This window comes from Eucyclogobius newberryi, unplaced genomic scaffold (genome assembly GCF_026437365.1).
Source record: "Eucyclogobius newberryi isolate DKJ021-1_F unplaced genomic scaffold, fEucNew1.0.hap1 SCAF_5, whole genome shotgun sequence".
NCBI classification, from domain to species: Eukaryota; Metazoa; Chordata; class Actinopteri; order Gobiiformes; family Gobiidae; genus Eucyclogobius; species Eucyclogobius newberryi.
The window spans coordinates 3,001,204-3,016,083 of NW_027316167.1; the positions used below are offsets into that span (position 1 = coordinate 3,001,204).

General features: G+C 52.1%; 2 protein-coding genes across 2 annotated transcripts in view; one reads left to right on the forward strand and one right to left on the reverse strand.

Annotated features, from left to right (window-relative positions):
* The window catches only part of LOC140381488 (retinal cone rhodopsin-sensitive cGMP 3',5'-cyclic phosphodiesterase subunit gamma-like), a 455,783-nt gene that overhangs the window by 332,105 nt on the left and 108,798 nt on the right, over positions 1-14,880 (reverse strand). The gene's annotated exons all lie outside the window — the stretch shown is intronic.
* The window catches only part of LOC140381538 (uncharacterized), a 61,633-nt gene continuing 47,275 nt past the window's right edge, over positions 523-14,880 (forward strand). Inside the window, exons 1-12 of the mRNA XM_072465603.1 lie at positions 523-759; positions 2,478-2,615; positions 6,554-6,661; positions 6,797-6,943; positions 7,098-7,277; positions 7,347-7,469; positions 7,556-7,669; positions 8,866-9,145; positions 9,410-9,525; positions 10,044-10,161; positions 10,247-10,338; positions 11,416-11,566. Coding sequence (XP_072321704.1) covers positions 646-759; positions 2,478-2,615; positions 6,554-6,661; positions 6,797-6,943; positions 7,098-7,277; positions 7,347-7,469; positions 7,556-7,669; positions 8,866-9,145; positions 9,410-9,525; positions 10,044-10,161; positions 10,247-10,338; positions 11,416-11,566 — 1,681 coding nt within the window. The 5' untranslated portion in view covers positions 523-645. The remainder of the gene's footprint in view (positions 760-2,477; positions 2,616-6,553; positions 6,662-6,796; positions 6,944-7,097; positions 7,278-7,346; positions 7,470-7,555; positions 7,670-8,865; positions 9,146-9,409; positions 9,526-10,043; positions 10,162-10,246; positions 10,339-11,415; positions 11,567-14,880) is intronic.

Genomic DNA, 14,880 nt, shown 5'->3' on the forward strand with positions numbered 1-14,880 from the left:
AATGCTTAAAATGGAACGGATTCATGTTGTGGTTAATTCTCGAGTCCTTAAAACATTGTCTGTTACTAAAACTATTACATTTTAAAGAGAGACGCATCCAACACGTTTTTGCTGGATTATAACATATTCTGTTTGTCGTTCTGAGGATGAATAATACAAATGGTTTTAAGTCTTTTTCACATTTTAAAAGAAGCGGCAATTTTGAATTTCCAGGTTAGAAATGTCTTTTACGAAGGTTGGAACAAAATACTATTTTCTTGCCTCAAAATTGTACTTGAGCTTCACAAAAGTAATCTGTGGAAAGAAAATTATTGTGTGTCAACATTTCTATGACAATTTGACCAGTAAAAGTCTAAATGTCGTAATGTGTCTTAAATGTCCAGTAAATGCAGTCAAATCCAGAGTTGAATGTGCCTAATGTTTGTGACATTCTGAGGTTCCATTTCACGATTACTCCATTCAGGAATGTCCAGTTTTAGTTTACAGTCTTTAAAAGGTTATGGTTCCTCTCCCCAGGGCCCCGCTCAGGCCTCTCCCCAGGGCCCCGCTCAGGCCTCTCCCCAGGGCCCCGCTCAGGCCTCTCCCCAGGGCCCCGCTCAGGCCTCTCCCTCGGGCCCCGCTCAGGCCTCTCCCTCGGGCCCCGTGATGGAGGACGAGATGGTGGAGCGTCTGTCTCAAACTGAGCAGCTGGTCTCTCAGTTAAAGGACCTGATCCGAGAGAAGGACGCCGCGCTCAAGGCCAAAGACGAACGACTCAAGGTACAGTTTATGTTTAGAAGAGCGACTCAAGGTACAGTTTATGTTTAGAAGAGCGACTCAAGGTGCAGTTTATGTTTAAAAGAGCGACTCAAGGTACAGTTTATGTTTAGAAGAGCGACTCAAGGTACAGTTTATGTTTAGAAGAGCGACTCAAGGTACAGTTTATGTTTAGAAGAGCGACTCAAGGTGCAGTTTATGTTTAAAAGAGCGATTCAAGGTGCAGTTTATGTTTAGAAGAGCGACTCAAGGTACAGTTTATGTTTAGAAGAGCGACTCAAGGTACAGTTTATGTTTAGAAGAGCGACTCAAGGTACAGTTTATGTTTAGAAGAGCGACTCAAGGTACAGTTTATGTTTAGAAGAGCGACTCAAGGTGCAGTTTATGTTTAGAAGAGCGACTCAAGGTGCAGTTTATGTTTAGAAGAGCGACTCAAGGTGCAGTTTATGTTTAGAAGAGCGACTCAAGGTACAGTTTATGTTTAGAAGAGCGACTCAAGGTGCAGTTTATGTTTAGAAGAGCGACTCAAGGTGCAGTTTATGTTTAGAAGAGCGACTCAAGGTGCAGTTTATGTTTAGAAGAGCGACTCAAGGTGCAGTTTATGTTTAGAAGAGCGACTCAAGGTGCAGTTTATGTTTAGAAGAGCGACTCAAGGTACAGTTTATGTTTAGAAGAGCGACTCAAGGTGCAGTTTATGTTTAGAAGAGCGACTCAAGGTGCAGTTTATGTTTAGAAGAGCGACTCAAGGTGCAGTTTATGTTTAGAAGAGCGACTCAAGGTGCAGTTTATGTTTAGAAGAGCGACTCAAGGTGCAGTTTATGTTTAGAAGAGCGACTCAAGGTGCAGTTTATGTTTAGAAGAGCGACTCAAGGTGCAGTTTATGTTTAGAAGAGCGACTCAAGGTGCAGTTTATGTTTAGAAGAGCGACTCAAGGTGCAGTTTATGTTTAGAAGAGCGACTCAAGGTGCAGTTTATGTTTAGAAGAGCGACTCAAGGTGCAGTTTATGTTTAGAAGAGCGACTCAAGGTACAGTTTATGTTTAGAAGAGCGACTCAAGGTGCAGTTTATATTTAGAAGAGCGACTCAAGGTGCAGTTTATGTTTAGAAGAGCGACTCAAGGTACAGTTTAGAAGAGCGACTCAAGGTGCAGTTTATGTTTAGAAGAGCGACTCAAGGTGCAGTTTATGTTTAGAAGAGCGACTCAAGGTGCAGTTTATGTTTAGAAGAGCGACTCAAGGTGCAGTTTATGTTTAGAAGAGCGACTCAAGGTGCAGTTTATGTTTAGAAGAGCGACTCAAGGTACAGTTTATGTTTAGAAGAGCGACTCAAGGTGCAGTTTATGTTTAGAAGAGCGACTCAAGGTGCAGTTTATGTTTAGAAGAGCGACTCAAGGTGCAGTTTATGTTTAGAAGAGCGACTCAAGGTGCAGTTTATGTTTAGAAGAGCGACTCAAGGTGCAGTTTATGTTTAGAAGAGCGACTCAAGGTGCAGTTTATGTTTAGAAGAGCGACTCAAGGTGCAGTTTATGTTTAGAAGAGCGACTCAAGGTACCGGTTCCAAACTATAATAATGGATGGTTCTAGAACATATTTGCTTGTACAGTTGTATCTTCTCGCTGGTCGACAAACTCGCTGCAGGTGAAACGAGACGATTGTAAACTTGTGGTAAATGTTTGATTTAACGTTCAAATGAAACGTTTCTGAACCTTCTGCTCGTCTCAGGCTGAAAAAGAATCGTGCGAGTCCAAACTGTCCAAGCTGCGCCTCCAGAACAAAGCCAAAGTCACGTCTCTGAACTCACAGCTGGAGGAGCTGAAGAGAACGGAGAACGGAGCCCCCTCGCCCACTCACAGCAAAAAGGTACACAACACGGAGCCCCCTCGCCCACTCGCAGCAAAAAGGTACACAACACGGAGCCCCCTCGCCCACTCACAGCAAAAAGGTACACAACACGGAGCCCCCTCGCCCACTCACAGCAAAAAGGTACACAACACGGAGCCCCCTCGCCCACTCGCAGCAAAAAGGTACACAACACGGAGCCCCCTCGCCCACTCACAGCAAAAAGGTACACAACACGGAGCCCCCTCGCCCACTCACAGCAAAAAGGTACACAACACGGAGCCCCCTCGCCCACTCGCAGCAAAAAGGTACACAACACGGAGCCTCCTCGCCCACTCACAGCAAAAAGGTACACAGAACGGAGCCCCCTCGCCCACTCACAGCAAAAAGGTACACAACACTGAGCCCCCTCGCCCACTCACAGCAAAAAGGTACACAGCGCGGAGCCCCCTCGCCCACTCACAGCAAAAAGGTACACAGCGCGGAGCCCCCTCGCCCACTCACAGCAAAAAGGTACACAGCGCGGAGCCCCCTCGCCCACTCACCGCAAAAAGGTACACAACACGGAGCCCCCTCGCCCACTCACAGCAAAAAGGTACACAACACGGAGCCCCCTCGCCCACTCACAGCAAAAAGGTACACACCGCGGAGCCCCCTCGCCCACTCACAGCAAAAAGGTACACAACACGGAGCCCCCTCGCCCACTCGCAGCAAAAAGGTACACAACGCGGAGCCCCCTCGCCCACTCGCAGCAAAAAGGTACACAACGCGGAGCCCCCTCGCCCACTCGCAGCAAAAAGGTACACAACGCGGAGCCCCCTCGCCCACTCGCAGCAAAAAGGTACACAACGCGGAGCCCCCTCGCCCACTCGCAGCAAAAAGGTACACAACGCGGAGCCCCCTCGCCCACTCGCAGCAAAAAGGTACACAACGCGGAGCCCCCTCGCCCACTCGCAGCAAAAAGGTACACAACGCGGAGCCCCCTCGCCCACTCACAGCAAAAAGGTACACAACGCGGAGCCCCCTCGCCCACTCACAGCAAAAAGGTACACAACACTGAGCCCCCTCGCCCACTCACAGCAAAAAGGTACACAACACGGAGCCCCCTCGCCCACTCGCAGCAAAAAGGTACACAGCGCGGAGCCCCCTCGCCCACTCACAGCAAAAAGGTACACAGGGCGGAGCCCCCTCGCCTACTCACCGCAAAAAGGTACACAACACGGAGCCCCCTCGTCCACTCACAGCAAAAAGGTACACAACACGGAGCCCCCTCGCCCACTCGCAGCAAAAAGGTACACAGCGCGGAGCCCCCTCGCCCACTCACAGCAAAAAGGTACACAGGGCGGAGCCCCCTCGCCTACTCACCGCAAAAAGGTACACAACACGGAGCCCCCTCGCCCACTTACCTCAAAAAGGTACACAACACGGAGCCCCCTCGCCCACTCACAGCAAAAAGGTACACAACACGGAGCCCCCTCGCCCACTCACAGCAAAAAGGTACACAACATGGAGCCCCCTCGCCCACTCACAGCAAAAAGGTACACAACACGGAGCCCCCTCGTCCACTCACAGCAAAAAGGTACACAGAACGGAGCCTCCTCGCCCACTCACAGCAAAAAGGTACACAACGCGGAGCCCCTTCGCCCACTCACAGCAAAAAGGTACACAACACTGAGCCCCCTCGCCCACTCACAGCAAAAAGGTACACAGCGCGGAGCCCCCTCGCCCACTCACAGCAAAAAGGTACACAGCGCGGAGCCCCCTCGCCCACTCACAGCAAAAAGGTACACAACACGGAGCCCCCTCGCCCACTCACAGCAAAAAGGTACACAACACGGAGCCCCCTCGCCCACTCGCAGCAAAAAGGTACACAACACGGAGCCTCCTCGCCCACTCACAGCAAAAAGGTACACAGCGCGGAGCCCCCTCGCCCACTCACAGCAAAAAGGTACACAGGGCGGAGCCCCCTCGCCTACTCACCGCAAAAAGGTACACAACACGGAGCCCCCTCGCCCACTTACCTCAAAAAGGTACACAACACGGAGCCCCCTCGCCCACTCACAGCAAAAAGGTACACAACACGGAGCCCCCTCGCCCACTCACAGCAAAAAGGTACACAACATGGAGCCCCCTCGCCCACTCACAGCAAAAAGGTACACAACACGGAGCCCCCTCGTCCACTCACAGCAAAAAGGTACACAGAACGGAGCCCCCTCGTCCACTCACAGCAAAAAGGTACACAGAACGGAGCCTCCTCGCCCACTCACAGCAAAAAGGTACACAACGCGGAGCCCCTTCGCCCACTCACAGCAAAAAGGTACACAACACTGAGCCCCCTCGCCCACTCACAGCAAAAAGGTACACAGCGCGGAGCCCCCTCGCCCACTCACAGCAAAAAGGTACACAGCGCGGAGCCCCCTCGCCCACTCACAGCAAAAAGGTACACAACACGGAGCCCCCTCGCCCACTCACAGCAAAAAGGTACACAACACGGAGCCCCCTCGCCCACTCGCAGCAAAAAGGTACACAACACGGAGCCTCCTCGCCCACTCACAGCAAAAAGGTACACAGCGCGGAGCCCCCTCGCCCACTCACAGCAAAAAGGTACACAGGGCGGAGCCCCCTCGCCTACTCACCGCAAAAAGGTACACAACACGGAGCCCCCTCGCCCACTTACCTCAAAAAGGTACACAACACGGAGCCCCCTCGCCCACTCACAGCAAAAAGGTACACAACACGGAGCCCCCTCGCCCACTCACAGCAAAAAGGTACACAACATGGAGCCCCCTCGCCCACTCACAGCAAAAAGGTACACAACACGGAGCCCCCTCGTCCACTCACAGCAAAAAGGTACACAGAACGGAGCCTCCTCGCCCACTCACAGCAAAAAGGTACACAACGCGGAGCCCCTTCGCCCACTCACAGCAAAAAGGTACACAACACTGAGCCCCCTCGCCCACTCACAGCAAAAAGGTACACAGCGCGGAGCCCCCTCGCCCACTCACAGCAAAAAGGTACACAGCGCGGAGCCCCCTCGCCCACTCACAGCAAAAAGGTACACAGCGCGGAGCCCCCTCGCCCACTCGCAGAAAAAAGGTACACAACATGGAGCCCCCTCGCCCACTCACAGCAAAAAGGTACACAACACTGAGCCCCCTCGCCCACTCGCAGCAAAAAGGTACACAACACGGAGCCCCCTCGCCCACTCACAGCAAAAAGGTACACAACATGGAGCCCCCTCGCCCACTCACAGCAAAAAGGTACTTGCCAGAATGTTTTAGTTTAATGAAGTCAAACGTGTTGGTCCAGTACACATGGTATTTGTTAATAGTAAACCTTCTTAATGTATTCATGCCTTATTTGATAGACTTTGCTCTTATTCTTATTCATTCGTTTTATGTTGCACCTAAACCCAGAATCAAGTTACTATGTTTGCGAACGTTCAATGACGATGGCAATAAACCTTTTCAGGTGAAAGCGAGACATTCTCTGCATCTGATGATAGTTTTATCCTCTGTGAAGCAGGACGTGCGCCGTTAGCATGCTACGTGTCGTTAGCTCTACCGCAACTGCAAAAGAAAAGTGGTGAAAAGCACTTATAAACTCTGAAAAGTGAGTTGTTGCGACTGTGTTAAGTAAGTGGCAATTACACGCGTCGGGTACAGCACTTTCTGTCACAACAGCCACTTTAGACAGTTAAAAGTACATATTTTTACACTGTTGGAGCTCGTCTTCTCTCGTTTGAAGGATTTTCCCCGGATTGTCGCGTCACAGTTAAAAACACAGACTTCTCCTGCTCAGTTTTAAAGTCCATAAACCATCAGAGACTCTTACTGGGCTCAGTGTTTGTTCACGACGAGCGCGTGACTCTGTTAGCGTAGCAGTCACGTTGCCAAAGGGCTGCATTTATTTAATTTTCTGGTGAATTGAGCCGTGTGTGTGTGTGTTTTCGTTCTCAGGGCGACAGCGGAGAACAGGCGGCTCGAGGGAAAGTGGTGCTGCTGAAGAAGAAGGTGGAGGAGCTGGAGCAGGCGCTGAACCAGAAGGACCACGAGCTCCACGCCAAGGTGAGGGCCGCCTACCCACGTTACTTCAGGTTCTAAAACACGAGAGGCCAAAGAAAAGGAATGAGAGCGGGTTCAAAGAAGGACGAGCACGATGTTTGATATTGTCGCGTGACAGTCTTTGGTTCGTTCTCGCAGAAGGAGGAGGTGGAGTCTTGGTTTCGGCGCGGCGAGGAGATCGACCAGATGCTGACGGAGAAGGACAGGAAGTTGGCGGAAAAAGAGGCTTACATCGTGCACCTGCAGACGGCGACGGGCGGAGAGCAGCCCGCAGCGCCACCGAAGGTAAAGCGCCACGAACAGCGGCGCGCTCACCGTTTTAAAATGGTCCGAAAGTGTGTGATTCGACAAGACTCATGACTCAAACAACACAAGCATCAAAATGAGCTCTCAAATGTCTTGTTCTTGATGATTTGTCCTCATTTACCTTCTTCTCCAGGAGGCGGAGGACAGCGGATCGCAGCTGGACCTTCAGAAGCTGGTGCAGAACTTGACGAAGAAGATCGGAGAAGCAGAGGAGCGCTACAGCCTCCTCCAGGAGCAGACGGAGAGCCTGAAGGAGCTGCTGTCCACGGAGAAGGAGCGCTTCAACCAGAAGGAGGACATGTACAAGCAGAACGTACGCGCCCCGACCGTTCAGACGCACCTCCCTGCACGTGCGCGAATAACCCGCTGTGGTTTCTCGCAGATCCAGACGTTCAAAGACATCATCCTGCAGAAGGACAACCAGCTGACGGAGATGAACCAGACGCACGAGCAGGAACTGTTCAAACTCGCCGCCAAATCGGACGCCAGCGCCGACTTGGAGCAGGTGAAATCGTGTTCTCGCAGCGGCGTCTCGGGTGCTGTCGCTGGACGTTTTGTAAGAAGAGCGGTGTTGTCATTTCCCCCCTGCAGCTTTTGAAGGCCCTCAAGCAGAAGCTACACGAGAAGGAGGAGGTGCTTCTGGGTAAAAATCAGGTCATAGATGTTCTACAAGGGGAAGTGGACACCAGGGACGGACAAATCAAGGTGAGACATGTCCACGGTGAATGCTCCAACTGCAGTTACGGGTTTACGGCCAGTAGGGGGCAGGTCGGGCCGGCTTTCAGACCTGTGCCGGTCCGTTCCAGGCGCTAACGTGGGCCAGATCCTGAGCTTTGGTAAAGGAGGAGCTACGGATTGCTGCACAGTGATTGGACGAGAGGGAAGACCTTTTATAGACTGTCCAATGGTTTAAGGACAAAGATAATATGCTGAGTTTGACACATGTTCAAGGATGTTAAAGATTAAACTTTTGAAGTTTTAGACCTGGTTTAGACCTGGTTTAGTCCCGGTTTAGACATGGTTTAGACCTGGTTTAGAACTGGTTTAGTCCCGGTTTGGACATGGTTTGGACATGGTTTGGACATGGTTTAGACATGGTTTAGACATGGTTTAGACATGGTTTAGACATGGTTTAGACATGGTTTAGACCTGGTTTAGACCTGGTTTAGACCTGGTTTAGACCTGGTTTATACATGGTTTAGACCTGGTTTAGACATGGTTTAGACATGGTTTGGACATGGTTTAGACATGGTTTAGACATGGTTTGGACATGGTTTGGACATGGTTTGGACATGGTTTAGACATGGTTTAGACATGGTTTGGACATGGTTTGGACATGGTTTGGACATGGTTTAGACATGGTTTAGACATGGTTTGGACATGGTTTGGACATGGTTTGGACATGGTTTAGACATGGTTTGGACATGGCTTGGACATGGTTTAGACATGGTTTAGACATGGTTTAGACATGGTTTGGACATGGTTTGGACATGGCTTGGACATGGTTTAGACATGGTTTAGACATGGTTTAGACATGGTTTGGACATGGTTTGGACATGGTTTGGACATGGTTTAGACATGGTTTGGACATGGCTTGGACATGGTTTAGACATGGTTTAGACATGGTTTAGACATGGTTTGGACATGGTTTGGACATGGTTTAGACATGGTTTAGACATTGCTTGGACATTGCTTGGACATTGCTTGGACATGGCTTGGACATGGCTTGGACATGGCTTGGACATGGCTTGGACATGGTTTGGACATGGTTTGGACATGGTTTAGACATGGTTTAGACATGGTTTAGTCCCGGTTTAGACCCAGTTTAGTCCCGGTTTCGACCCGGTTGACTTTGGCGTGGGTCTGAACTCGGCGTTCATGTTCTCCTCACGTGTCTTCAGGAGTTGATGGAGCGTCTGAAGCGCGTGCAGGTGGAGCAGAAGAGCCTGGAGTCAAAGATGGAGGCGGAGAGACACGTGATGAGGGCTCAGATTAAAGACCTGATGGACAAACACCAGAGCGAGCTGCAGCTGATGAGGGAGCAGCACCAAGACAACATCTCCCAAAGCCAACAGGAGCTTCTGCAAAGGCTGGAGGAGAGACCAGACGAGCGGGGAAACGCCGCGACGCAGAGCCCTGAAAGGGCCGAGGGCCAAGGACCGAGGACCGCTCAGCTGGAAGGTAATCTCACATCTATTATCTTATATTTACATTCAAGTCAATCAAAACTGTGATGGACGAATGACACAGCCGGCGTTTGCTCTACACGTGAACGTTGTGATCAATAAAACCAACTTTAAAACCTTTTGAGCCTTTTCTATGATGTAGTATGGATCTAAGCGTGTTGTTCTTTTGGCCTCAGCACAGCATTTGTGTGAAGCTTTCAGTACATTTCGAGCGTAATTGTCATTAGTAAATATGTTTTTGGTTCTTTGTTGTTTTCAGCTAAAGTGAAGGAGAAGGTGGAGGAGGCCAACAAGTCTGAGGCCAAGTTCCTGAAGATCAAGGCCTGGTCCAAATCCAGGATCAAGCAGCTGGAGGAGGAGCTGAGGAGGAGCCAGGTGACCACCAGGAAGTCTCAGCACCATGTCTCACACTGTGCCACTTTAGCATGTGTCCAACGCTCAAGGGCTCAAGGGGACGACAAGGGCTCAAGGAGACGACGAGGGCTCAAGGAGACGACGAGGGCTCAAGGAGACGACAAGGGCACGACAAGGGCACAAGGGGCCGACGAGGGCGCAAGGGGCCGACGAGGGCGCAAGGGGCCGACGAGGGCTCAAAGGGGCGACGAGGGCTCAAGGGGGCGACGAGGGCTCAAGGGGGCGACGAGGGCTCAAGGGGGCGACGAGGGCTCAAGGGGACGACGAGGGCTCAAGGGGACGACGAGGGCTCAAGGGGACGACAAGGAAACGACAAGGGCGGCTCGAGGGCGGCATAAGGTGGTAAACATGAGTTAGTTGTTACTGGACAGTTGCATATATTTCTTTCTAAAAGTGTGAATCAGCGATGTCTTTAGAGGCTTCTGCCCTCTGAACCTATGACAGGAGGTTGTGACCTCACCACACCTCTTGGTCTTCAGGCTGGATCAGCGTCTCCAGACCTGATCTCTCTCCAGTCCCGGATCACGACGCTGGAGGAGGAGCGAGAAGAAAACCTCTGGAAACTGGAGCAGTGCGACCAACTCCGGGCCAAGAACGGTACGTTGTGTCGCCGTGTGTCACATGACCTCTCAGCGTTGTATTTTTGCGCCCGGCGTGGACCGTTCATCGCTTGTCGTTTCAGAGATGCTCGAGGCCAAACTGGTGGTGTACGAGGAACAGCAGAGAACGCTCCAGGCCGATCTGGAGCAGTTCACCAAGAGGGGCACGTCACAGGTACAAGTGTGCTCCTGGTTGCTCATGCTGTGCTCCTGGTTGCTCATGCTGTGCTCCTGGTTGCTCATGCTGTGCTCCTGGTTGCTCATGCTGTGCTCCTGGTTGCTCATGCTGTGCTCCTGGTTGCTCATGCTGTGCTCCTAGTTGCTCATGCTGTGCTCCTGGTTGCTCATGCTGTGCTCCTGGTTGCTCATGCTGTGCTCCTGGTTGCTCATGCTGTGCTCCTGGTTGCTCATGCTGTGCTCCTAGTTGCTCATGCTGTGCTCCTGGTTGCTCATGCTGTGCTCCTGGTTGCTCATGCTGTGTACTCCTGGTTGCTCATGCTGTGCGCTCCTGGATGCTGTGCTCCTGGTTGCTCATGCTGTGCTCCTGGTTGCTCATGCTGTGCTCCTGGTTGCTCATGCTGTGCTCCTGGTTGCTCATGCTGTGCTCCTGGTTGTTCATGCTGTACCCTGGTTGTTTTTTGCTGCATTCTTCTGGTTGCTCATGCTGTGCTCTCCTGATTGCTCATGCTGTGCGCTCCTGATTGCTCATGCTGTGCGCTCCTGATTGCTCATGCTGTGGGCTCCTGATTGCTCATTCTGTGGGCTCCTGTTTGCTCATGCTGTGCGCTCCTGTTTGCTCATGCTGTGCGCTCCTGTTTGCTCATGCTGTGCGCTCCTGTTTGCTCATGCTGTGCGCTCCTGGTTGCTCATGCTGTGCGCTCCTGGTTGCTCATGCTGTGCGCTCCTGGTTGCTCATGCTGTGCGCTTCTGGTTGCACATGCTGTGCGCTCCTGGTTGCACATGCTGTGCGCTTCTGGTTGCACATGCTGTGCGCTCCTGGTTGCACATGCTGTGCGCTTCTGGTTGCACATGCTGTGCGCTCCTGGTTGCTCATGCTGTGCGCTCCTGGTTGCTCATGCTGTGCGCTTCTGGTTGCACATGCTGTGCGCTTCTGGTTGCACATGCTGTGCGCTTCTGGTTGCTCATGCTGTGCGTTCCTGGTTACTCATGCTGTGCGCCCCTGGTTGCTCATGCGGCGTGCTCCTGATTGCTCATGCTGTGTGCTCCTGGTTGCTCATGGTGTGTGCTGCAGGCGAGCGAGTCGGGCAGTGCGGACGACCAGAACTCGCAGGTGCTGGAGTGGCAGGAGATGGTGGCGGAGGCAGTGAGCGCCAGAGACCGAGCCAGAGAGGAGAAGAGCGCTCTGACCATACGGATCAGCCATCTGGAGGAGGAGAAGGAGGGTAAGCTCTGGAGGAGGAGAAGGAGGGTAAGCTCTGGAGGAGGAGAAGGAGGGTAAGCTCTGGAGGAGGAGAAGGAGGGTAAGCTCTGGAGGAGGAGAAGAAGGAGGAGGAGAAGGAGGGTAAGCTCTGGAGGAGGAGAAGGAGGGTAAGCTCTGGAGGAGGAGAAGAAGGAGGAGGAGAAGGAGGGTAAGCTCTGGAGGAGGAGAAGGAGGGTAAGCTCTGGAGGAGGAGAAGAAGGAGGAGGAGAAGGAGGGTAAGCTCTGGAGGAGGAGGAGGAGGAGGAGGAGGAGGAGGAGGAGGAGGAGGAGGAGGAGGAGGGTGTCCATGTTCGCTGTGGCGAATTAGTCATTTTTCTGAAGTAAAGCAGGTGATATAATGTAGTTGAATGCAATGACAGTTTAATCCTCAGAGCAGGTCCTCCTTCATCATGAGCAGGTCCTCCTTCATCATGAGCAGGTCCTCCTTCATCATGAGCAGGTCCTCCTTCATCATGAGCAGGTCCTTCTTCATCATGAGCAGGTCCTCCTTCATCATGAGCTGGTCCTCCTTCATCATGAGCAGGTCCTCCTTCATCATGAGCAGGTCCTTCTTCATCATGAGCTGGTCCTCCTTCATCATGAGCTGGTCCTCCTTCATCATGAGCAGGTCCTCCTTCATCATGAGCAGGTCCTTCTTCATCATGAGCAGGTCCTTCTTCATCATGAGCAGGTCCTTCTTCATCATGAGCAGGTCCTTCTTCATCATGAGCAGGTCCTTCATCATGAGCAGGTCCTTCTTCATCATGAGCAGGTCCTTCTTCATCATGAGCAGGTCCTTCATCATGAGCAGATCCTTCATCATGAGCTGGTCCTCCTTCATCATGAGCTGGTCCTCCTTCATCATGAGCAGGTCCTTCATCATGAGCTGGTCCTCCTTCATCATGAGCTGGTCCTCCTTCATCATGAGCAGGTCCTTCTTCATCATGAGCAGGTCCTTCTTCATCATGAGCTGGTCCTTCTTCATCATGAGCTGGTCCTCCTTCATCATGAGCTGGTCCTCCTTCATCATGAGCAGGTCCTTCATCATGAGCAGGTCCTCCTTCATCATGAGCAGGTCCTTCTTCATCATGAGCAGGTCCTCCTTCATCATGAGCAGGTCCTTCATCATGAGCAGGTCCTTCATCATGAGCAGGTCCTTCATCATGAGCAGGTCCTTCTTCATCATGAGCAGGTCCATCTTCATCATGAGCAGGTCCATCTTCATCATGAGCAGGTCCTTCATCATGAGCAGGTCCTTCTTCATCATGAGCAGGTCCTTCTTCATCATGAGCAGGTCCATCTTCATCATGAGCAGGTCCATCTTCATCATGAGCAGGTCCTTCATCATGAGCAGGTCCTTCATCATGAGCAGGGCCTTCATCATCATGAGCTGGTCCTCCTTCATCATGAGCAGGTCCTCCTTCATCATGAGCAGGTCCTTCCTCTTAACGAGTGACAGAAAGATCAAAGTGTCCTGACTTAAGCTGGCTGTGACGGTTGCTATGGAAACCACTCTTCCATCATCATGATCCAATGTTGTTTATTTTGATCCTTTTCTCATCACTCATCCCCTTTTGTTGCTTTTGTGTTTCTGTTCTGCACTGCGGGGGGGGCGTGTCTCCCCGAGGCCGCGCCCCCGCACAGCACCGCGCCCCCTTTAGGCCACGCCCCCTCCAGCCCCTGCCCTGGGCGATGGGAGCAGCCTAAAGAACGCAGTTTCCCATCAGTTTTGTGCATGCAGGCCTCACTCGCACGTACTGTACCGGCTCCAGTTTGTCCAGCGTTTGTCCAGCGTTTGTCCAGCGTTTGTCCAGCGTTTGTCCAGCGTTTGTCCAGCGTTTGTCCAGCGTTTGTCCAGCGTTTGTCCAGCGTTCGTCCAGCGTTGGTCCCGCGTTTCACGGGTCAAACTGTAGGCGGTGCAGTAACCTCCAGGCGGACACTTTCTCTCCTTTCTTCTCAACGTCTGGGTTAATATCCGCATTCATAACGGTATTCATTTGCAGGTTTAGCACTAACCGATGGGAAAATTATGTTAAAACTCTATTGATTGAAGGCGAGACACTGCGGGCGAAGAGGAAAACGTCTTCACTGTGGCCAAAATGTCATGTTCGGCTCTTAAGTGGGAAAAATGGACAGAAAATTGTGTGAAATTTCAACTTCACGATAAATTTGGCTCAGAATTTGGTTAAATACGAGATTGTACAGTTTGGTGTAGGAGGAGCCACTTTAAGGCCTGATCTTTATGTCTCTGTGGGAGGAGCGTGTCTCTGTGGGAGGAGCGTGTCTCTCTGTGGGAGGAGCGTGTCTCTCTGTGGGAGGAGCGTGTCTCTCTGTGGGAGGAGCGTGTCTCTGTGGGAGGAGTGTGTCTCTCTGTGGGAGGAGCGTGTCTCTGTGGGAGGAGTGTGTCTCTCTGTGGGAGGAGCGTGTCTCTGTGGGAGGAGCGTGTCTCTCTGGTCTCTCTGTGGGAGGAGCGTGTCTCTCTGTGGGAGGAGCGTGTCTCTGTGGGAGGAGCGTGTCTCTCTGTGGGAGGAGCGTGTCTCTCTGTGGGAGGAGCGTGTCTCTGTGGGAGGAGCGTGTCTCTGTGGGAGGAGCGTGTCTCTGTGGGAGGAGCGTGTCTCTCTGGTCTCTCTGTGGGAGGAGCGTGTCTCTCTGTGGGAGGAGCGTGTCTCTGTGGGAGGAGCGTGTCTCTCTGTGGGAGGAGCGTGTCTCTCTGTGGGAGGAGCGTGTCTCTCTGTGGGAGGAGCGTGTCTCTCTGTGGGAGGAGCGTGTCTCTCTGGTCTCTCTGTGGGAGGAGCGTGTCTCTCTGGTCTCTCTGTGGGAGGAGCGTGTCTCTCTGGTCTCTCTGTGGGAGGAGCGTGTCTCTGTGGGAGGAGCGTGTCTCTCTGGTCTCTCTGTGGGAGGAGCGTGTCTCTGTGGGAGGAGCGTGTCTCTCTGGTCTCTCTGTGGGAGGAGCGTGTCTCTCTCTGGGAGGAGCGTGTCTCTGAGAAATCCGAGGACAAAGTGGATTCAATACATGCGTTCGCGGTGACGTCATACATTCGGGACTTCCCCATAGCGGCCATTTTGAATGGGGCACGCAATATATTTAAACCCCCACGACTGCATTCTTTTCTACAGCTTAATGAGCTACGAATACTTTGATTCTTTAGACGATAACGGCAAACTAAGGCACACAACAAAGCTATGGTCTGTCACCAGAGCAATGTCCTAACATAACGCAGGTTTTTGGCATTTTGGCTTCATATATCCTGGATATCGTATGTAGTAGACGTGCTGTTGTGCCCCTTTCAAAATGGC